Source organism: Gorilla gorilla, chromosome 4, assembly GCF_029281585.2.
Source record: "Gorilla gorilla gorilla isolate KB3781 chromosome 4, NHGRI_mGorGor1-v2.1_pri, whole genome shotgun sequence".
In the NCBI taxonomy this organism is placed as follows: domain Eukaryota; kingdom Metazoa; phylum Chordata; class Mammalia; order Primates; family Hominidae; genus Gorilla; species Gorilla gorilla.
This window is the reverse complement of record NC_073228.2, coordinates 173840792-173865271: the sequence shown is the minus strand read 5'-3', so window position 1 is coordinate 173865271 and position 24480 is coordinate 173840792. Positions and strand designations below refer to the sequence as shown.

The 24480-nt window shown below is 44.9% G+C and overlaps 1 protein-coding gene and 1 non-coding gene across 3 annotated transcripts in view; both read right to left on the bottom strand.

Annotated features, from left to right (window-relative positions):
* DOCK2 (dedicator of cytokinesis 2) overlaps window positions 1-24480 on the bottom strand; it is a 441813-nt gene that overhangs the window by 39173 nt on the left and 378160 nt on the right. For both annotated transcript variants that reach the window (XM_031011390.3, XM_055387440.2), the window contains exons 34-38: window positions 16538-16623; window positions 9907-10063; window positions 7905-7945; window positions 3322-3412; window positions 2334-2453 (exon numbers count right to left, since the gene is read on the bottom strand). In XM_031011390.3, coding sequence (XP_030867250.2) covers window positions 2334-2453; window positions 3322-3412; window positions 7905-7945; window positions 9907-10063; window positions 16538-16623 — 495 coding nt within the window. The remainder of the gene's footprint in view (window positions 1-2333; window positions 2454-3321; window positions 3413-7904; window positions 7946-9906; window positions 10064-16537; window positions 16624-24480) is intronic.
* Window positions 15902-16010, bottom strand: MIR378E (microRNA mir-378e). The gene has a single exon (NR_106516.1). It is a non-coding gene; the product is annotated as a microRNA mir-378e (primary transcript).

The window sequence follows — 24480 nt, the reverse complement described above, 5'->3', positions numbered from 1 at the left end:
CCAGGGAAAGGGCGGGGCAGGAAGTCAGGTGCCTGGGATTTCCTCCCAGGTCTGCCTCTGTGGCCACTGGGACCTCCAACAGTCACTAATTTCTCTGAGTCTTACACATTCATTACTAAGCACACGGTGGGTTCTGGGCATGGTGTGGTGTGCAGTAATGAAACAGATATAAAGATGGACGAGACACAGACTCTACTCTCATGGAACATAAGTGGACAAAGGATATACATCAATAGATGAAATCGTTTGGTTTTGAGGAATTTAGAGGAGTCTATCAGGTGATGGCAAGATGAACTTATGGAGTAGAAAGCCAGCATGTGTGCCTGGAGCAATGAGCCTCCCTGAGGAGGTATAGGGAACGAAAGCTGAGGGGGCGCTGAGGAGTTTGGGCTTCCTTCTAGAAGCTTCCATAGCAGTGGCTTTCAAGGTAAGCTGTACCCATCTGCTCCCTCCTCTCTGCTCTCAAAGTACTTTGGCACCACCCTGTTCCTTTGCCTTTTTCCCCATTATTGCACAATGCCAAAGGGCAATGCAAAAAATATTATTATTGGCATGTCTGTTTTGCCCACTAGACAGTAAGTTTTTTGAGGTTGGGGATCATGCCTTTTTCCTCTCTGCTCAGCACAGAGTGGGCTGAATTGAATATCTTGCTGAGGACAAAGCTCAACGTGTACTTTTAGGCTCTCACGCTGCAACATACTTAATCAGCTGATAAACAAATAGTAAGCTCTGACTTGACACCCAGCAGGGCAGGAGGTTCAAGGGATGGCAGCATCTCTGCCCTCAAGAGGCTTATAATTGTAAATTATGAAAACAGTGCTCTCCAACTGCTTGAGTCTTGGGAATTTATAAGCCCTTCCACAGACATTACCTCATTTTATCTTTCCAGAGAAGGTAGAAGAGTCCGACTAAGACAGATGCAATAAACTACAGTGACAGGACAGGCCCAAATTAAGTGCTAAATTATGTCCTGATGAACTGTAAGAGGTCTTGCATTACAGAGGAGAGGGAGGGCTGCAGGTAAGCCAGAGGACTCAGGAAAGGCTTGAGAGAGGAAGCGCTGGAGTAGGATAATGATGATGGTTACTGACATTTCACCAGCTATTACTATGCACTAGGTCCTATGCAGGGTGCTCTACGTGCATTTTCTCACTCTATTTTCACAGTACAACTAGAAAAAAGGTACTATTAGCATCTCACTGTTATGGGTGGGGAACTGGAGTCTCTTAGGTCAAGGGAAGAATAGGTGGTAGAGTAGCAAGGATTGCAGATGGGCCATCTGGCCCCAAAACTTGAGCATGTGGCCACTGAGCAATGTTCTCTATAGAGTGCATGGCAGTTTTGGGGCTGGTACTTCCTGAAGGTCCACCAGAGGCTGGAGCTGAGCAGCAGCTGGTCTGGCCAATCTCCTGACCAAACCCAGCCAAGCATCCTTGCTGTTTAAAGATCAAGGATGACACTGCATGTCATTTATCCATTCAGTTCATTCATTTATGAATGCCCAGTGATTAGAACAGAACCTAGGACATAGGCTTACATATTCACTGGGAACTTCCTAAGTTCTGTCCTAGTTACTGGGCATTTAGCAGTGGGCAAGACAAGTCTCTGCTCTCATAGCATTCTAAATTGGGGAGCCAGAAAATAAACAAGTAAAAAGAAAATGAACAAGATGATGTCTCATAGGAACAAGTGCTTTGAAGAAGCCATAAGGGTAACCTGGGGCAGTGGTGCTGCTAGTTTGTCTAGTGGTGGTCAGGGAAGGCCTCCCTAGCATGTGACATCTGAGTGAAGCCCAGCGTTCCAGTGGGCAGCTATGGTGGAGGAATGCTTCCAGCTGGGAAAAGCAAGTACACAGTCCCTGAGTTTGAAAAGAGCTTGGCATAGAGCACGTGAGCAAGAGGGACCCCAGCAGGGATGAAATGAGGGAGGCAGCCAGGGCACAGCTCATGTGGGGCCTCATGGGCCATGGGAAGGATTGTGTAATTTGTTTTAAGTAGATTGGGAGAGCCATTGAGAAATTGCAAGTGGGGGAATGGCATAATCCAATCTATGCTTTATGATCATCCTATCTGCTATATGGAGGATGATCTGTTGGGGGTAGTGGAGGAAGCAGGAAAATTGTTTAGGATCCATCGCAGTGCCCAGGTGAGCAATGGCGGTGCCTTACATGGAGGTGGAAGGAATGGAGATGGAGAGGAAGTGGAGAGAAGTGATCAGAGTTAGGATTTGCAGGGATATCTGACAGAGCTGAGGATGGATTGGATGTAAGGTATGGGAGAGAACCATCCTTCCAGTGGCCAGGGTCCCCACGGGGGCGGGCAGGGACAGATTACCTTTCCTTTGTCAAAGTAGCCTATGATGGTCTCATAGAGCGTCTCCTTGAGCTGCCGGTGTGTCTGGGGGTGCTGCTGACCTGTCTGCATGACCTGTGATGCACACTGCTCATCCGACCACTGTGAAGAGAAGACACAGGAAGTCACACAGGGCCGAGAGGCTGCCAAGAGCAGGTGTCTTCCTAGGATTAAAGGCAGGAATCACCCCCCCAACACACACCCTGTCCTTTCCATCTCTCCTCCTTTCTTGAACTCAGCTTATTTCTGGAAACTTGGGGTACCACTGGAGAGGCTGTCCTTTTGAGGCATGAGTACTCAGGATATTTGGAGGTTGCCCTCCAGGCAGCACTAATGTCCCAAGTCCCAAAACAGACAAATGAGGGAACATGAAATATTAAAACCACAGTGATCAGGAGTCAGATGAAGCCCTGCAAACACCCTCCCCTCTGCTAGCTTCCCCCTGCCGGTCCTGGGTGCCAGTGTCAGTCAGAGAGATGCTGGGCTGCAATTTCCACTTGTGAAGCCTCCTGGTTTTTGTTGAGTTGCACTTATCTTACTCTTTATTGGCTCTCTGTGTGTTGTTTGTAGATATTTACATTGAACCCCTAAGAAACATGCTCCCAGCTCTCCCAAAGCCAAAGGAAATCATTCTGATTTTTTTCCCAGCTACAGCTAAGTTCTCAACAGAAGGAATGCAGCTCAGTGGGCATGCCAATGATTTACCATTAATAGCAGTTTAGATATTATATAAAACTGCAAAACGTATCTCGAAGAGGGGTTGTTGTTGCTAAATGTAAAGATCACTCAAAACCACATGTGACCAGGGAAACAGTGCAAAAAGTATCCTGCCAGATCAAGAGTTTGGAGACACAGGGCAAAACAAAATGTTTGGATTCTTTTTCTTTTTTTTTCTTTTTTCACTCTTCAACTTGCTGTGAGGCCCTGTCAGGATCCTAGCATAAATGCCCTTCACCCAAAGTGACTGTACCTTGAGAAGCCAGGTGTGGAGAAGGAGCGTGTAGGCAGCCTCTGTGTAATTGTCACAGTCCAGGTGAAGATCGCGGAGTTTGTACAGGTACCTGTTTGAGGGAAAATATGCAGTAAGCTATCAGGTGCAGTGAAAAGGAGACACCTGGCAGGGACAAGCAGGAGCCCAGAGAACAACTGGGCACCTCTCTGGGTCGCAAGAAAGTCCTCCTCCCTGGATAACCAGAACTTTGTGTGGGTAATGACAGCACCTAGTGCGTTGTTGGTTACTTAGTGCATGACAGGTACTAAGCTAACTATTTTAAATTTCTTAGATTACTTAATATTTATGACAACCCTATGAGATGAGTCTCAGGAATTCCTCTTTTCAGATGAGAGAACTATTGCCTGGATAAGTTAGGTGCCATTCCAGCTAACATGCAACTTGATAATGAATGGTCTGGCCAATGCAATATGACAAGCAAGAGAAATAAAGGAAGGAGAGAGAGACAATTTATCAGGAGCTCTGTGCTAATAAACAGAAGAGTCAGGGCATGATGCCTACTCTTAATCACTGTGTCATTGCAGGAGTGTGAAGAAGCCACAGCAGCTATAAGGGGCAGTTCCTACCCCTCTCTGCAGAGTTCTCTGGGTGTAAGTAAGTGCATTTTTTGGTAATAAAAGGAAGTGGATCAGGGGCTAGAGAATAGATATTCATATGTAGACCTTGAGCTGTCAGTAGGAAGAGTTAGCTATTTGACTGCAGTCACATTTTACCTTCCTGTCCCTTTGAAAAGTGAGATCCCAGTTATGAACCATGAGATGGCAATATAACTGAGGGTACTGAGGATGAGAACAAGGACAAAGGAAGGGTGCTTTGGAAAATTCTTAGATAACTGATCCATAATAGGTATTAAGGGGCAGTGAATTAATTTCTCTGTGCCTTAGTTTGCTCATCTGTAAAATGGCAACATTCACAGAACCTATCTATAAAGTGACTGGGCATATAAAGGGCCAAGGAGACCATGTGTGTCTTACAAAAGGCTCAATACATGACAGCTTGCATTGCTGCTAAGAAATGCAAGTATGCACTGAAAGTGATTAGCCTGTAGCCAGCACTGAGCAGTGACAGTTATTACCTATTATCACTGTGAACTAGATTCCTCTACAAAATATTCTCTCCTGCCACCGTTGGAAACAGAATCCAGAGGCAATGAACCACTGCATCGGTGACCTGCATATCATTAGCAGGATTTATTTAAACCCAACTCTAAGTAATGTGGTGAGGGGATATGCTGATTTCTTCCTGTGAGAGGAGAGGCAGGGAATGCCTGCCATGGTGCCAGCATTCTACCCTGACCCACTGTCTCACACCAGGGAACACAGGGTTTCTCGGGCATCTCCACTCAATGCGTGTCTCAATGCTCTGGTTTATTTTCCTTTTGGGAAAAAGGCTTTCTGCACGAAGCTCACCAAAGGAGAAGCGAATGTTTAGTGTTCCTGCCACATAAAATGGGTCAGTGGGTCAAATGTAGGCTGCCTGAAATCAGGGTAGGGACCGCCAAAGATTTTGAGGCGAGGAAACATCACCTAGTGGTGATTTGATAGCTGCTGTGCTGGGATGCCCTGGCAGTCTTTTGTTCATTCACTTATTCATTCAGCAAAGCTGTACCGGGCATCCAGGCTATACCAGGCCTTAGAGATAAACAGTGACAAACGCAGGCACTGTTCTCAGGGTTTGGGATTAGAGTCTAGGAGAAGAGACAGGCATGAATCAAATCATCAGATACATAACAGCAAGAACACAGCGATGATATGTGTTATGAAGGAGTGGTCTACGGTACCAGGAGAGCATGCTTTATCCAGGTGGGGAGAAGAGGGGCTTCTAAAAAGGTTCCCATGGCATAACAGTCGATCTGAAGGGGAAGGGGATGAGTTGGGAGAGCTTCCCAGGCAGAAACATTTGTTCATTCATTCATTCAAAAAATGGGTGTTTTATTATCATGTATTTTTATCAATTCGTCCTTCCAATAACTCTGTTAAGATGAGAAAATTGAGATCCAGGTTAAAAGAGCCAGAGCCAGAAGCAGATTTCAAGCTCAGTGATTTCTGCTTTCACAGACACAGCCTTTCCACTCTCCTCCCGCCTAATATTCTGCTAATCGGAGTTAACCATGAAATTGCACATGACCTCCATGTATAGAGTTTGGAATTTAGAAACACCTGTGTGTGCACACATGGCTTAATTCTGCCTTATCTCCTCCTGCCCATCCTCGATGCCTTAGACCCCTAGATGGCTGAGTTCAAAAAACTTGGGGAGAGCAGCCCAGGGGAGAGCTTCCCTGCTACTTTCAACTCCTCCTTTGGCACCCTCTCCTCTTCCTTGTTAACTCAAGGGTCTGATGATCTGCTACAGAACCCAAAAGGAGGCACCCTAGTAAAAAGAAGACATCCCTCAACCAGGGATACCAAACTCAAGCACCTCCAGATGGCAGGTGCTTGAGCGAGGTGGACGGGGAGTAGCACAGTAGGGAATAGAGATGACGTCGTGACGACAGTGCTCCAGGCCTGTCCAGAACGGCTGCCACCACCCAGTTCAGCTAACAGTCGTCAGAATAGGACAAGGGCCCAGTGTTGTCACACCTTCTGAGTTTTCCAGGAGAAAAAGGAAATTTTGATTTTTATGTAAAATCTCCAGATTTTTAAATGTTGGCAGCCAATTAAAAATGTTTTTAAATATTCTGCCTGCCAAACAGAACAGATTTTCAGACTATACCCTGTTTGCAGTCTGGTTTAGATAAATATGGTTTTCTTAGATTACTACGGGCCTCAAATCTCCAAAGCTTGTGGAGGTCTGGGATTTGCTGTCTGTGTTTCTAAAATGAGAAGGGGAGAAACAAGGTTGGAGGGAGGAAACCATGTGGCAGCCATATTACCTATAGTACTTCATTTAATCCTCAAAACAGAAGGTAGGATGGAAACATTCTACAGGTAGGAAAACCTCAACCCAGAAAGATTGAGTAATTTATCCAAGGTTACAGAAAAAGTGAGGCAAGGACCGAGGTCCTTCAGACCCCAAAGCTTTGTGCTGCTACAATAAGGTATGACTAGTGATGTTATAAATATCCCAAACTCAGGACAACCTATAAAATTATTTTTTCTCCAAATGATAGCTCCTATTTCTGGAGTAATGCTAAACTAGGTACCTAGATATATCTGCCGTAATAGCAGAGTGAGTGTAGACTTGAAGTTTCTGCCCTCTGACAGAATGTGACAAAAGCCCTGTAAATACCTTGCTCCTCAATCTTCTGGTTGACTCTACCTCAAGGGCTCCAGCCTCATAAGGATGTGCATAAAGGTATATGTCCAAGAATTTTGTTGTTGTGGCCGGATGCAGTGGCTCACGCCTGTAATCCCAGCACTTTGAGAGGCCAAGGTGGGTGGATCACCTGAGGTTGGGAGTTTGAGACCAGCCTGGCCAACATGGTGAAACCCCGTCTCTACTAAAAATACAAAATTAGCCAGGTGTGGTGGTGCAGGCCTGTAGTCCCAGCTACTCGGGAGGCTGAGGCAGGAGAATCACTCAAACCCCAGGAGGCAGAGGTTGCAGTGAGCTGAATAGGCACCACTGCACTCCAGCCTGGGCAACAAGAGCGAAACTGTCTTTAAAAAAAAAAAAAAATTTGTTTTTATGCTTTTTATTGTAGAAAAAGTTGGAAACAATCTAAATGTTCAACCATATAGGATTGGCTATATAAATGATGGTATATTCTGGAAAAAATTTTATAGTTTCATTAAAAATGATGTTGATATACATCTGTCAACATGGAGTTCTTGTCAAGTTAGAAAAAGCAAAGAATAAATTACAAGTAATATAAACCCATTTTTGCAAAAAATATGCATGCATAGAATTCATTGTATATATAAATATTAAAAAGTCCTGGAAATATGTATGGATTATGGGAATTTATTTCATTTTTTGTGTTGCTTGCCCATATTTTATAAGTTTATTTTTGTTTTGTAATAAGTATATATTTTTATTATAAATAAAAGTGACAATAATTTTTAAATTGCAGAAAAAAATATGAGATTCTGAGAAAAACTGGCAAAGGAGTTCTTTGCTTCACGCTAATGTCCCCAAAAAACCTTCATGATATATTCAGATAATATCATTTAAATGCCTACAAGGATGCAGATATCATGCATCTTAGCATCTTTTTTTTCCCTTCAAAACTGGGCTAGTCAATGGTCTTACTACATGTCTGGACTCAGGCTTCACAGTAATTTATCCAAGGTCAGGCCCGCAACAACGAAATGCACCCCAACAGTTCAAATCACAAAGTATTCACTCTTAAGGAAAATATGATCTGTGGGAACAACAGGACAGCATGGAAGGCCAGATGATTTCAAGTGGTTTTATGGGGCTGACTGTGGGAGAATGAAAGGAGTTGAATCTGGAGAAATTGACAGGAATCAGAACACAGAGGGCCTGAATGTCAAGAGGAGAAGTTTAAATTTTATCCTGAAGGCAGCAGGGAGCCATCGATGGATACTGAGCAGGAAAGTGACACAGCAGGTCTGGATTTTAGAAAATATGAATCTTACCTTATGTACATCTCCTCCCTGTTGTTATCTTTGTAGAAATTCTAGGTAGGGGAGGAAAAACAATGATGAGTGTTGTTCTTTGCAATATCACAGAGGTCAAGAGTGTGGTGATGAAGATGAGAGGAAGATTGCTGTTTACTATCTGGGTACCCTGAGATAGGAATAAGAAACTTATTTTCCTGGATGCACCAAAGATGCATCAAACAGCATAATTGGAAGATTCTGCTTTGAAAGTCACTTCCCTGACCCTTAGACTATAAAGGAACAGAGAGGACTTGATGTGTCTCAGCCATCACATATCAGGAGGTGCAGTTCAGTGTTTTGCTGCATTGAGAGGTGGGCTGCCAAGACTGGGGTAGTCTACTTTGACCAAGCCCACATTGAAAGGCAGCCCAGCTTGATGTTTCAAAGCTCAGGCCTTGCACTGGAAAGAACCTGAGTTGGAAAGTGAGTGGTAGCACCTCGGTAATAGTAAGAGATCAGAATTCCTGATAGCGCAGAACTATCAGGAATTATATGGGATTGTGTCGCCAAAACATTTAAACTTGGCAATACGTAGGAATCTAGGTCCCTATTCCAGCTCAGGGGCCATTTAGATTATTAGTAGCTGCCCTGGACTTCACCACCAGAGATCCTAATCCTGTGGCATTTTTTAAACAAGTCCCTACAGATTCTGAGCCAGGTGGTCCTGGTCCAATCCATGAGCCACACCAGGTGTATATCCTGGTTTAATGCAGCACACCCACGTGCACCTGAGGGTCAGAGAAGGGCGGTGACATGTTCCAGAGCACACAGTCAATGGGTGGCAAATCACACTGGACATCATTTGTCCTGATACCACCTCCATCCCCACCCTCCTCCTTGACACCATATTTAAGCAATGCACTAAAAACTAGTGGTGTCTAAGTGCTTGGAGAACTGTCTGTCCCAAGCATTCTCCCTGATCTTAGCTGGCTGTTAAAGGTCACTTTCCTCAACCAACTCTGTCTCTCCTTAGAGAGAAGTTGCTCAGCTCGTGGAAAACACCTCTTCATGATCTTTATGTAAACTGGGCCTGGTGGAGTTATTAGCAACGAATTCCTTTCTGCTGTCATCAGGATTTTTAAACTCTCCTTGGCATTCTGGAAAATCAATGGCAATATCTAGGCTGTTGAAAAAAAAAGTCTATTTAGGGTAAAGGGAGGCCACACAACAGAGCTATGGGGACAGGTTTGGTGTTTCAGGAGCCTTGGGAATGGTAGGGAGGTTGATGTGATGGATGCCACATGGCCTTTTGGTCAACTTCATTCTTTTAAACCACTTTAAGGTGGGATGACATGGTGAATATGAAGCATTATGGCTGCTTACCTACCTGTCTCCTGGTCGAATCACAGAGCATGTGAGAGAGGCTGCTTGGCAGCCAGCCCATGGGAGCTCATGGAATATAGGGGTTAAGAACTTGGGTCTGGGGTTAGCTTCTCTGGTTAACCTGGTTCATAGTAACAGCAATTCTAGTTATTAGTGTGACTCCATTCTATAAGAAGAAGGAAACTAATACATAGTGAGCATTTAACCATGGCCAGGACAACACAACCTAATGAAATTGGAACCATTATTTTCTCCATGTAATAGACAAGCAAACTAAGACTTCAGAACATTTCCTTAGCTTGTCCATCCTATTAATTATCAGATATAGGATGGAAACCCAGAGGCTGTGTGACTCCAAAGCTCATACTCTTAGCCAGTCTATACTGTCATCTTCCTTCCATGTGATGTGTTGAGTGCTAAAGGGAATATGCATTAATCTCATGTTATAAATAAGGAGACAGGCATAGAAAGGTGAAGTGACGGCCTCAAGACACAAAGCTAGCAGAAAGCACAGCAGACGTTCCATTCCACATTTGTCTGCTTTCCAAAGCCCTTAAGCACCGCTTCCCTATGAAGAACAATCGTAAGACCCAAAGCCAAGCCCAAGCCCCCCCACAGGGTTCTGGTCTGACTTGGACCCGCCAGCCCCACGCACCAGCAGGTTCACAGTGCAGCTCATGCGGTTGTCTTTGCTCTCATCTGTCATCACACCCCGGTAATCCAGCAGCTTCTCCAGGAGGCCTTTGACCAGGTTCACGAAGTTCTCCACCGACTTGGCAATGGTCGGGTGCTCTGCAGCACATTCCATCAGGCTGTGGCAGAGACCAGAGGGCAGTGAGCTCATGGCTGGGGAGAAAGACTGTGCTGGGGCCAGTGGGCGGTGGGATGGAGCACATGCAAAATCAGTCAGTCAACCCAAGTTCCCTGACTGCTCCTTTTGTTCATTTATTCATGTATTTATCCATATAGTGCAGCAATTTTTTTCTAACATCAGAATGGGAAAAAATAAAAATAAAATAGTTTCCAATATAGGTAATGATGGTGGGGGAGATGGTCACTTTTACCCATCCCTGCTGAGAATAAATCAAGAAAACTTTTTTGGGGAAGCAATTTTCATAGTATCTATAAAAATTGTAAATGCACATATCCTCTGACCCCACAACTCTACTTTGCAGAATCTGTTCTACAGAAATATTCTCAGAAGTATGCAAAGATATAATACTCACAAATTGTGTCTAATAGTGGAATAGATGGAACCATCTTAAATGTTCATCAATTGGGAAAGGCCTAAATAAATTACAGTATATTCACCAAATGGAATTCTATGAAGACATTAAAAATATTGGAGAGATTCAATATGTCTGGCATGAAAAGCTCTATAAAATATAGAGCTAGGTGAGAAAAGTAAGTCTCAGAACAATATTTGTTTTTCACTTAACCAACTAACATAGAGCTTAGCATGGCCAGGGTGTTATCCTAAACCTCATGCAAATGGTAACTCATTTAACCTCCTGTCACAATTTTATGAGATGGGACTTTTGTAGATAGGGAAACGAAGGCATGGAGAGGTCCACTAAGCTGACCAAGGTCACATGGTCAGGAATATCAAAAAGTCTGGCCCCAGCATCCGTGTCTCTACTGCCAAACACTGCATGTGTGTGCAAGTGTACATGGCCATCATGTGTCTCTATGTGCTTATAAAGTGCCATGTACAGTCAGCAAGGATAGACACCAAACTCGTAGTGATGGCTGTTTCCAACAAGGCTTTAGGTGGGAAAATAGGAAAGAAAAGCCTCCATTTTTCTATTTAAGTATGTGTAAATTATTTTTTAAAATTATAATATTTGTTTTAGTATTTATATTCTAAATTTTAAAAACAAAAATAAAAATGTAACATCTTTAAGCATCTATTAGTTGCTAGGCATTGTGTGGTGGAGAGAAAGACATCAATATAGAAAAGAACCACACCTACTGTCTGGCAGCCCGCAGACTAGGTGGGGAGAAACAGATGGGTTGAAATTTTGTTTGATGACTATTTCTTCTTAATTACTTATTCTGTGCCAGACACTGTACTAGTCACTTTTCTTAAGAAATCCTCACAGTAATTCTGATAAGTGAGAATTATTTCCCCCATTTTGCAGGCGAGAAAATGAAGGCTGAGAAAGATTAAAGGACCTTCCCAGTATCAGTGTGATAGTAAGTTGAATCAAGCCAATCATTGTTAAATTTAGGGGAGATATTTTTCCCACAGAGAAACACCACAGCGTGTTCCCAGGCATCTCAAGCAGACATTATGCAGGCCACGTGATTTGTATCTGTCTCCTCTCCCCATGGAACTGAAACTCTCCAGGGGCCCTTAGGAGGGTAAAGGTAAGAAAAGCAAGGACTTCTGAGGGTCATTTCCTCCAAGAAGCCAAGCCAAGCTGCAAGAAGGCGACGTCTCAAACTGTGGCTGTGATAAGACAAATCCATCTTCACTCTGGGAGAAGCACCTGTTCCCTGGCTCTCAATGGGAGATGCAAATGGCCCTGTGATTTAGACCTGTCTGGCTCAGCCACAGCTGTGCATGCCTCCTCCTGGGACAGTCACTTCCAGCCCTGTGTGCCACCCTAATGACAATGCAACAAAGCTTCTTCCCAGTGTTTGGTGTGTGATTTTTTAAAGCTTTCCAGGGCAGGAGACATCTCGGGGTCTGAGCTTGGCCAGACCTGAGGTTCTCAGCCCTGGTCACATGATAGAATCACCAGGGGAGCTTTTACAAAGCCCAATGCTCAACTTAGGTCAATAACCTTAGAATCTTTGAGTGTGGGACCCAGGCAGCAGTACTTTATCGTTTACATTCTCTAGGAGATTCCAACATGGAGCTAACATTAAGAACAACTGGGGCCAGGCGCGGTGGCTCACACCTGTAATCCCAGCACTTTGGGAGGCCGAGGTGGGCAGATCACGAGGTCAGGAGATAGAGACAATCCTGGCTCCCACGGTGAAACCCCATATCTACTAAAAATACAAAAAATTAGCCGGGCGTGGTAGTGGGCGCCTGTAGTCCCAGCTACTTGGGAGGCTGAGGCAGGAGAATGGTGTGAACCCGGGAGGTGGAGCTTGCAGTGAGCCGAGATTGCGCCACTGCACTCCAGCCTGGGCGACAGGGCGAGATTCCGTCTCAAAAAAAAAAAAAGAACAACTGGTTTTGTCCAAGACTTTGCAAACTTCCATGTGCATGGGGATCACTGGGGCATTGTGTTAATAGATTCTGATTCATCACATCTGGGCTTGTTCCTGAGCAGCTGCCTTACTAACAATCTCCCAGGTGATACGAGTGCTGCGGGTCAATGGACCACACTTGGAGAAACCAGGGTTGAGAAGAGAAAGGTCTTGGCTTGCTTTCTTTTCCTATTCTTTATGCATGGAGCAAGAAAGGTGCTCAAGCCATCTAGGATTGGTGAAATGGATGGGAAAATTGGCTAGAAATGACCCATCCATCCACTATCCATCCTTCCACTCAACATGTGGCATTCTAGAAACTAGGGATTCCGAGTTCCAGGAGATCACAGTCTAGCATGGGAAACATAGATAAAAATTAATCATAATATATAATGATACTACCACTTATTGAGTACTTCCTGTGTTCCAGACCGCATGCTAAGCCTGTTTAATTGTTTACCTTGTAATCCCACAACAGAGTATGACAAAAGCTTTGGGAATCATAAGAAAATATAGGTAATTCCTCACGCAGCGGAATGAAGGGTGGTGGACACTTGCCACACTGCTTCTGCTCCTGCTGTGGGAGGACTAGAGGGGGCTCACTCCTCCCTGCAGTTGATTTTCACTTGGCATTGGAGGCTTTTAGAGGGAGGATCCCAGACTCCCCCTCTCTGTCAGTGCTAATGAAACTGGACTTTCTTTCATTCCTTGAAATGAAATGAAAGGACCTGTGACAGGTCCTTTCCCAGGGATTGAAAGGGTCTGGGTAGGATAAAGGCCCAAGAACATACATCTATCTGCTTCAACCTTCCGGTTCCCTCACCACTTCTAGAACTATTCGCAGGAATAAAATACAGAAAGGCAGGGGTGTGTCTTATGACTCCATTCAGTGTGAGACTTACACTTTCAGATATACGTGGATCAATGAGCGTGGGCTCCAAAGAGAGCTCTGAGGGTAGGGAGAACTGGAGTGCTGTGTAAGGTTATATAGCTTGTGCACTGCACAGAGCACATGAGGACTGAAATTCAGCCCCACTCCATGCCTTAAACCTTGTGTTCCTATGCAAGGCTGCAGTTGCCACAGGGAGAGTAGCTCTGTTCTATTCACCAAGGCCCCATCCAAGCCATGTGCCCACAGGACTGTATCTGCCCAGTGGGGGCCCTATGTATCAGTGAGGCCCTGAAAGAGGGGCTGGGAGGAAAGGCTGGAGGAACTGAGATGACTAGCCTAGGGGAGAAAAGATAGGCAGGCTCATGGCTTCAAAAAACTACAATGCTATCCACCTGTAAGTAATACAAATTGACTGTCCTCTATGTGAAAATGTGAAATTCAAACTTTCTGAGCACTAACATGACACTCAAAGGAAATGCTCACTGGAGCATTCTGGATTTTGGATTTTCAGATTAGGGACACTTAACTATTAAGTATAATTATTTCAGAATCTGAAAAACAAATCCCAAATCCAAACTACTTCTCGTCCCAAGCATTTCAGATAAGGCATAATCAATCTGTACTACTAATAATTAATATTGCTAGACTCCCAACAAAAACTCTAAGGGCTCAATAATATTTTATCCCCAATTTTCAGATAAGAAAACTGAGACTCAGAGAGGTGAAAGGAAGGAGCAGGCACAGGGGCCCCATGGATGTTCTGATGGGGACCTGGCTCCCCGTGTCGGGCTTGATTTGTTTTGTGTAAAAATCATTCACACCTCTGTTTCAGGAGAAAAATAATGAGCTGTCTTTAATTTCTTTGACCTCCAAGGACTCCTTTTATAAATAATCACTCAGGAAGGATTTGAAAACCCTGCTGATCATCTGAAGACCGCCGCAGAGCCCCATCCGCTTATAAAAATGGAAATTGCCAGCACTGTACATGGCTTCACTTCTGGTCAATATTTTGATTTTCTTGTTTAGAACTTTAAGATAAACACTGACTCAGCCAGAACATTGTTTATTCCCCCCAGGTACATCAGTCTCCATATCCACCTGAGGGGCAGACAGTGGGTTTCTCCTTCTGGCCAAATGGCATTTGCATTCTAAGTGTTTAGTGAGGGCCATGCACGGTGACAGGAAGGGGACAGGGGCCAGCTGAGATGGCACTGCCTGGGGCGCCATCTTGTCCTCTGGGCTCTGCCTGGTTGGGCAGGGTCGAGAGGCTCATTGTAGGGGGTCAGAGCAAGGCCTTCAGTTTGCATTTCTTATTGAATTTAAAATATTCAAAAAGGATTGAAGAAAGAATCCAAACCACAGTGATCTCAGAGAATTATAGAAATCAGAGAATATACACTTAGCGAGAAGTGGGGATGTCTGGGTCACGTTCCTAAGCCTTAGGAGAAGGCCTCGCGGGAGAAGGGGGCAATTACCAAGCTGTCAAAGACAGAAACTGGGAGCAAGTCCTGGATATGGAAGAATATTTATGAAGCATTTACCTGCTGTGTGCCAGATGCTTTATAATTATTCAGTTCTCACAATAACCACAGGAGCTTATTATTCCCATTTCAGAAATGGGGATACTGAGGCCAGACTCGTGTGATTTGTGTGAAGTCTTGCAGCTGCTAAGTGGTAGAGCCAGGATCAAAACCCAATGTCTTTCTCCAAAGATATACAAGCGACCCATAAGCACATGGAAAGATGCACAGCCCTGTGAGTGTACTGAAAATCAATGAATTCTACACATCGCGGAAATGCAATTCAAAACCACAATGAGATATCATTTTACACCCGCTGGGGTGGCTGTAATCAATAAGACAGATATTAACAAGTGTTAACAAGAATGTAGAGAAATTGGAACCCTTATACATTGCTGGTAGAAATATATATGGAGCTGCCACTTTGGAAAATAGTCTGGTTATTCCTCAAAAGGTCAAATATAGGTGCCGTATGATCCAGCAATTCAATTTCTAGGTATATACCCCAGAGAACTGTAAACGTTATGTCCACACAAAAACTTGTACCTGCATGCTCACAGTAGAATCAATACTAATAGTAAAAAAGTAGAAACAGCCTAAATACACATTAACTGAGAGATGAATAAACAAAATGGGGTACATCCATATGGTACTAAATATTTTAATTACCAAATATTATTTGGCAATTAAAAGGCATTAAGTACCGAAACATGCTACAACGTGGATGAACCTTGAAAACATTATAGGCAAGACAAAATGCAGAGTAATGGTGGCCTAGGGCTAGGGGAGATGGGGGAGTGTTTGGGTGTGTGTGCACGCGTGTGCGTGTGTGTGTGTGCATGTGTGTGTGTGTGTGTGTGTGTGTGTGTGTGTGTGTTGGCAGAGCAGTGGCTAAGGGGTGCAGGGTTGCTTTTTAGGAGTAATGAAAATGTTGTAAAATTGATGGTGGTGATGGTTACATAGCTCTGTGAACATACTAAGAGTCAATGATTGTACACTTTGGGTAAATTGTATGGCATGTAAATTACATCTCGATAAAGCTGTTAAAATGATGTCCTGACTCCAAGTCCAGTGGTCTTGGGCACTGTTCTCTGTCCACTGTCTGCCCCTGGCCTGGACGCTGGAGTCAGGCAGAGCCAGGTTCAGGATGCAGCTTGTCCACTCCACTAGCTTGTCCTAGTTTCCTTGAACAATGTGCTTACTTCCCTCAGCCTCAGGGCCCACCTGTGTGAAATGGGCATCAAAGGGAGTAAGTGTGATTAAAGGAGGGATTACACAGCACATTGCACAATAGCATGCTAAGTTATTAAGTGTGCTCAATAAACGTAGGGCATGACCAACATCTGTCAAAAATTTAAATAGAAGGGAAAAATGGCAACCACATTCCACAGTTAAGACGTAATGAAAGTAGACATTTTGGTAAATTATTTCCCTCTTCCCAACACAGCAAAGATTCTTTTCATCTGGCCCATTCTATCAGTTCCAAAGAAATGGCCACTCCAGAGAGAAATGTGAGGTTTCTTCCAAAAATGGAGTTTTGCCAATACCCATGAGCCTCTAGATCCATCTCCAGGGGAGGACAGAGCCACTCGGAGACCCCTGGAGTTCTGAGCCCTCCCGCCTCACCTGACCTTCACAGGCTGTTCCTGCACACAGGGCACTGAACTTACATTGACTCCAGCAGCTGCATGTACTGCTCGTCGCCTCGGCCCCCTTCTACCTCGTGGTCCAGCTTCAGGATGATTTCGTTTTCAAACTGAAGATGTAGGAGACAAAAATCAACAACAACGTTAGAAGGCTGAGGGCTGAAATTAGTCAATTCATTATTTCAACCAAAGTTTTAGGGAGCACTTTTTATCTCCCAGGTTGAGTGCTGGGATCTGGGAATGCAAAATGGAACAGAATACTATGTCTGCCTTTTTGGAGTGCCCAGAGACTGAAGGGGAGCCATGGGTGATAACTGCTAGAGAGAGACAGAGAGCACATGCGAGAGAGCGCGAGCGCAGGAGAGGCAGAGAGGGAGAGAGGGAGGAGACTCAGGGAAGACTTTTCACAAGCCATGTTATTTGAGCTTGTTTTCAAAGGTTAAATAGAAATTTTGCAGAAACAGAAAAAGGGAAAGGACATTCCAAGAAGACAGCACCACATGTGCACAGGCATGGAGATATGTGACGGAACACAGAATCTTCAGGGAATGCCATGTTTCCTGGACAGCTATCGTTTCTGCCCGCTTGGCATTCCTTCATTCCTTTCTCCATATTTTGGTGATCACACCAGTCCTAACCACAGTCCTTGGGGCTCTGGTGGGCTGAGCATCCCTCCCTAGTTCCAGATGTGGAAACCTGACACAGGCCTAGCTCCTAATCAGTATATTTCATTGCCCAGGTCCCAGAATTAATAAAGGTCTGGACTGAGACAGTGAGACTCTAAATCTGAGGCTTTATTGGACCTCTTAGCAAAATGAGTCTTTTTGCTCAACCTGAAGATGGAAGGTCATGAGCCTCAGGCTGCTGCTGACCACAATGAAAGACTCTGTCTGAGAATTACGCCAATACAGAGGCAAGCAGAGAGGGGAAGATACAGAGAGACAGAGGCCTGATGCCATTTGTGAGCCCCTGCATTCAGCCACACCTGACACTTTCCCATTCATATGAGCTCATCTGTGTATATATCAGCCAGTTTGAATTGGAGTTTTGTTCCCTGCAACCAAAGAAATGATGAAAAATACTCATAAAACATGGAGCAAATGTCAGGTCTCAGAGAGTCAAGACTGGTGACAACGGTAATGATCAGAGATCAGATTAGGTAAGTGATCAGAAAGCAAGTATCCATTTACAGTTCCACCAAATCTTGTTGCATTGAAGCCACAGAATGTTTTGTCTCCCTGCTTTCCATGTTAAGAAGCATTTCACCCACTGGAGTGCATGGCTTATTCAACACATTGTTTTGAAGTCACCCAACGTCTTTTTAACATGATTTTGTTGCAAAATGGTTTGTACTGTTTATTATACCCTGAAGAGTCCATCCAAATCATGCAGTCCACCCTTCCCTCATTTTACCATTAAAAAATAAACTGGCACCTAGAGAGGGGAAGGGGAGCTTGGCAAAGGTCACCAAGACCAAAAGAGGACTTGGGGAGTCCTGACTTCTAACTTGACCTCTTTACACCCGGTCTTCATAATACTTCATGAAGTCTGGAGGTCACGGATCACCTTTAAATGTGACAATGCATGAAGAGCAGCCAGCCCTTGCTTGGTACAACCCTCGGTGTCAGTTATTATTACGGATGAAGAAGTAGAGGCTCAGGGAGTTTAAGTGACCCGTCTAAAGTCTCAGATGAATGGCAGAGACCTTTGGCAGGCTCTTTCCTGGGCATAAAGGATAGAGCTCCATGGAGTTGGAATCTTTAGGTGATGAAAAGGCAGGGACCACATTTGCTCTTCCCTCTGGTTCACACATCATCTGTGATGCCATCGTTCCCTCACTTTTGTGCACAAAGGATCTAAGGGAGGGACCAAAAGCTTGTGCTGATACAGCACAAATGCCAAAGAATTTCCGGTGAGTTGCCTCAGTTGGGGAAGACTTATTGAAGGAGATATACCGGGCCTGGAAAAATGGGTAGGACGTGATAAATGTGAAAAGGAAGGCATTCCAGATGGGGGAAATGGTGTGAGCAAAGGTGTCGAGGTGGGAATGTGGAGAAAAATGAAGACAGCAGTTCAGCTTGAGCAGAGAAGAATGGATGGACGGACAAACGGAAGGAAGGAAGGAAGGGAGGAAGGGAAGGAGGGAGGGAGGGAGGGAGGGAACAGACACCTAGATGAGACCCAGTGTGGCAAGAGTCTAGACTGCCAGTCTGCAAATGAATCACGTCCCTTCTATGGTGCATCCTGTCAAGCATTATGTCTGTGTTGAATATTATCCAATGTCAAGGGTTGGGGACTATCATGCTTAGAGATGTCTTCTCTGCCAAGCCTAGAGCAGGAAGAAATACAGCTAAGGGGCTACACAATGAGTCTGCTGTGTGGCTGTCTGGCTTTAAATCCCTCACCGCTTCCCTCTGCCATCTTGGGAAAGCTGGTAGGTCCTTCTAATCCTCAGTGTCAGGATTTAGATCAGGGACTGGCAAACATTTCCTGTAAAGGGCCAGACAGTAAATAATTTAGGCTTTGCAGGCCAGATGGTCTCTGTGACAACTACTCAACTCTGCTGCTGTAGCACAAAACCAGCCCTAGACAACACATACACAAATTGGCATGGCTGTAGTCCAATAAAAGTTTATTTACAAAAGCAGGTGGAAGGATGGATTTGGCCTGTGGGCCAGAGTTTGTCTACCCCTTATCAATACAATGGGCATAACAGTAGTACCTACAGTGTGGAGTAGTTATAGGGCACAGAGATTTTATATGTAAAGCACTAGCAAAGTGCCTAACATTAAGTGTGTGCTGTGTCCCTCGACTTGTCATCACCACTAATGTTATTGTTATTACTGCCGAATGTTACTAGAAAGCAGCGCAGGGGGAGAAAAGCAGCATTTTTTCTTGTCTGAGTGGTTCACTGGGAAATGCTGGCATGATTCTTCCTGGTGAGCTGAACTTTTCTTTGGAGCACAGAAGCGGTTGAGGTAAATAAGCACTTGTCTCAGGGTCACAAAAGAGCCTGCCAGGAGTGAAATTACAGGGTTCCAGGGAGTGTGTGAGACAAATGATACCATACCACCATGCCTGAGCCCTTGGGGTGAGCTGGAGGGGTAAGGTCTCAGTCAGGCACATCCCAGGGTCAGTACTGTGCTCAGAAATGGCTATGATCACAGTCCGTGGCATTGAATTGGTTTGAGTCTTGCTTTGACTTTTTTCCCAGCCCTGTGACCTTAGCCAAGTTAATAAACATTTCTAAGGCTTAATGTGCTCATCTATTAAATGGATATTTGAAATAGCATCTCCTTCCTAGTGGTACTGTAACAAATTAAAGGGCAAACACACGTAAAAGGCACTTGGCACATAGTAAGTGCTCAATAATTGTTAGCAAAGCTCATCATGCTATTGTCATGGTCATCATCACAGGCATCATACTCTCATTTAATCTTTACAACAGCCAAGGGAGAAGAATGTCATCATCCCCATGTTACAAATGAGGAGGCTGAGGCAACGTAGGACCTTGGGTGACAGAGTGTAAGACTCTGTCTCAAAAAAAAAAAAAAAAAAAAAAGGCTCTCCCAAACATACACTCCATCATGAGGCTGCAACAGTCCTTACCCCCAACACTGTCACCATCCAGAGTTGAGGATGTAGCTCTGGCTTCTCCAAATTACTTCCATTTTCATCCACAGCTACATGACTGCATCACATCATTGACTCCTTACCCCACTGCTGCGAGGTGGATGTTTGCTAAGGAGTATCCATAGATTTGTATTGAGCCACTACAGAAGTCAGATTCTACAGAGGCCCAATACAAATCTTGAGAAGCTCTAATAGAGAAAGGAGGAGTGGACTCCAGGAGCCCAAACCTTCTGCCTGGGCCTCCCTCTTCCAGGAGACTGGCCTGATATGGGCCTCGTGTTTGCTTCACGCCTTCCCTGCATTGCTTCTCTTGCCTCTCCTGGCTGCTTTAGAACATCTTGGCTATTTTTATCATCTTGTTTTCCTAGAATGTTTTCTGACTGGAGTCCAGCCCTATAGAAGTATGAGATTTGGGGAATGATTGCTCTTCCTTACACGTCTGGTGCTGACTTTGACATGGGAAGAGCAGAGATGTTATTAGAGGCTTGGATGTCAGGAAGATGACAAGGATGACATCAACACCAATAAGTCTGCCATTGACCTCCTCTGTTATGAAATGCCAGCTATCCTGGGTGGAAAGAAGTAGAGTTGGGAGGAACCTGGAACAGAGAATGTCACGTGAGAAGGGGTGTCTGGAAGTCAGCGCAGCTTTCTAATTTTGAGTTGTCTCTAATTGTTCCAATTCATCCCCCAAAAGAGCTTGGGATGGGAACCTCTAATGGCAGTTGGATACCCACTTTACAGATGAAGAAGCTGAGGCTGAGAGAGGTTAAATAACTTACCCACATTGATTCAGCTTATAAGAAGTAGGTCTATCTGAATCCAAACCACAGTACCGAGAACGCAGCAAGCACTCAGTACAGATTTATTGAATTGATGTAATCGTTTCCACATTATGTTCTAAACAATTTAAATCACCAGCTTACTCCACGCCAAGATGCAATCTCAGTGGAATCTGCTAACATGGCTATGTCTGTCTATTAATTAATTCAATGAGCAACGATTGAGCTCCTACGGTGTTCAGGCACTGTTCTAGGTGCTGCTGTCAGATGCTATTCCCTCTTCTTTCTCTGAGAGAAGAATTCTCTCCAGGATCTCCTGCCTGCTGAGGGCTCAGATCCCTATGCTGACTGGTACACAGTCCTGCTCTACAATCTGCAACTAGCCGACCAGTCTGCAAGGTCTCTATACCCCAGGACTCCCACTCATTCCCACCAATAGCATCCAGAACACCTACATCCCCTCCTTCCATAAAGAATTGGTCAGCAAGACAGCTGGTCTACTCGGGGCAAGGGGATTACTCAAGCAGTCATTAGCAACCCCCATTATTCTAGGTTATAAAAACATTTGCTGGAATGCACCTCCCTGTGCCGATGTGGTTCTCCTGAATGACATGGGATGGGGGTCTAAATGCCTCCATCCATTCATTCTGGGAACACTGACATGGTGCCCACCACATGCATCTCAGGCACTTGACAGGGACTGGGAGTTCAGGACTGAGAGACCAGCTTTGGCCCTCAAGAGCTCACAGTCTGCTGTGGAACACAGATCTATGAGCAGGTAATTGTGCTGTGTGGAACAAGTGTGATGACCGCTCAATCCAGGCAGGATAGGATACGTTTCACTCTGACTAGCATATGTCCTGGCCAAGCCGGCCACAATGGGGTCCACCTAAGGCCCTCTTGCTGAAACTGTCCTTCCACAACCCCACCAAGGGAATCATGTGGTGTACCAGGGGTGGGACATCCAGTCCTAGACAATGGACAGAGACCCCCGAGATGGTCTGGGATGAAGTGCTGCACTCATGAGGGATAAATGTCATCAGTCAAACCCATCAGCTGTCTATGAAATTTGGGTGAGAGGTGAGACAGGGAAATCTGGCACAGAGCTTATAAAAGAACCCCAGAGCAGAGAAAGAGATTGCCCTGGGGTTGCCTCTTGTTCAGCCCCCAGAACCGTGAGCCACTGAGAGTCTAACACCTTCCTGTCCTAGTTCCAGCCTATGTATACTTGGCTTGAGAAAATCTTTGTCTCTTGTACCCAGATGAACCACTGCCCCAGGAAGCAGGAAAGCCTTTCCCAAAAAGTAAAGCCTCAGCTGAAGGGTGTCTAGGATCTCTTCAGGCAAAGATATAAAAGGAAGAGCCCATACAAAGGCATGAGAGCTAGAGAACTTCAAGAAACTGGCATCAGGCCAGAGGGTTTGGTATGACCTGGGAGCAAAGCCCCTGCTCAGTTTCCTCTTGGCTCTGCTATTTCCCTTAAGCAACCCACATTTTAGAAAGGGAACAATGTGGTCTTCTGGGGACCTGGTTCTTCTCTCATGGGATTATTTTGGCATCATGTACTAATGCCACTTTGCACACCAGCCCTCCTGGATTCTAGACCCCAGTCCTGGGGTTCACTCTCGTTCTGGCCATCAAGGCTGCTTGGGATTCAGCAGGGTGTCACCACCTCCCTTTCCTGGAGACACCTTCCATGACTGCTTACTCTGAACCAAAAACCATGCCTGGGCCGGCGTATCCCCCAGCTGAGCTCCTATGAAGCACGCCGGCTGGTTTTCACATGGGCATCTGCCTCATTAGTCAGCCTGATTGTCCTGTCTCTTTTGATAAGGGAGCTGCGAGGAGAAGTGATTAGGGAACATGCTCAGAATGAATGCACACTGGAGTGAGGAGCCCAAGGAATGACTCTATACGGAGAAAACAGGTGGGTGCATGCCACAGAGAAACCAAGATACGAGAATCCTTTAGGGAAGGAAAATCACACTAGAGTGAAACTCTCTGAGGCTGCCAAACACATCTGTCAGGTCACAATCCAGGCAACGACCAGGTCTTATTTCTTTTTGGGACATTGTACACCATCAGGCACTTGGTGTGTTTCTTTTGCACACCTGTTCCCAGGAACTCTTCTAAGGCACCCGCTGGCCTCAGAAGTGGGTCTGAGGGTAAGTAAACTGCCCTTCATCTCATGGCGTGTGCCCTTTACGTGGTCCCAAGCTGCACAGACCTTGCTCCCACTTAAAAGGCAGCAAATTCCAAGCTGCCTTCAAACACTCAATCCAAGCTTTCACCTTCCACTCCCCCTATCCCAACTGCTCAGATACGGCCTCTTTCTCCATTTGACCTACTCAGCTAGATTTCTTTTCAGGCTCTTCACAAAAAGGCAGCTGGCCACTAGCCCTTCTGGCACTAGAGTCCCTATAATGCTACCTCTCACAGTGATATCATCATAGCAAACTAGTCTCTTATTCCTCTCAGAACAACTTTCTCCCATGTGAGATTAATAGGATGGAAAATCCAATAGATGTTTCTTGCACAAATAAATTTGAGAAATGACAGATCTGTTTGCCATGGAATGTCTCAGTGCCTTGACTCTATTAATATACATTGGGAATCTCTAAGATGGGTTCCAATATGCAGTGATTTCCAAAGGTATTTAACCTTGAAACCCTCTTCCCTGGAGCATCTTGTTGGATCAGTGCTTCAAGGACATATTTAGGGAAAGCACTGCCCTAGCAGATACCATTCAGCCAGTATTACTGGGAGATACTGGTGGCTGGATAATATGGGTTGCAGCATGGGTTTAGGAATCGCAGTGACCTGCTTGTTGCAGCCTTTGTTCTGCTACTTTCTTGATTGTGACTTTCAGCAGATGACGTCAGCTTTCTAAGTCTCAGTTTCTTTTCATCTTTAAAGTGGGTAAGATAAGATAATGTTACCTACTTCATAGAGTTGTAGTTTAAAAAGACTGCATGAACTAATACATAGAAAATAGGTGTCATATGCCTGATATGTAGTAAATATCTAAAGTCAGTCATTATAATCATCATCATCATCATCATCATTAGATGCAGATGAGGAAGATTAAAAATGCACAGAAATGAGTATAAAGCAAGGCAGTAGATAATAGTCATACCTTAGACATCAAATAACAGGAATGGGGAGAAAAGACCTTCTAGGTGACATGGCATTTGGATGGGCTTCGCAGGATCAGTAAGAGTTTAGAAGGTGTTGAGAGGCAGGGTTGTGACTGTGCAGAGAAGTAGCAGAAAGAAAAAAAATGCCCGAAGGACACCCACAGAGGCAATGCCACTCAGGTGGGCTGTGGGGATGGTGGAGAAGAGGTAAGGCGGGGACAGTTGGAGAGGATGGCTGAGACGTTCTTCAGAAGGCTGGAGCCGGGAGGGCTGGGGATGCTGGCTAGAGGGTGTGGGCTTTATTCTGTGGGGATTAGGGTATTAATGGGTAAAGGAAGGGAAATATCCCTAAGGATCTTAAGGAAAGGCAGTTTGGAATCTGCTGCCTTTTAAGTACCCATTTTAAGGCATGATA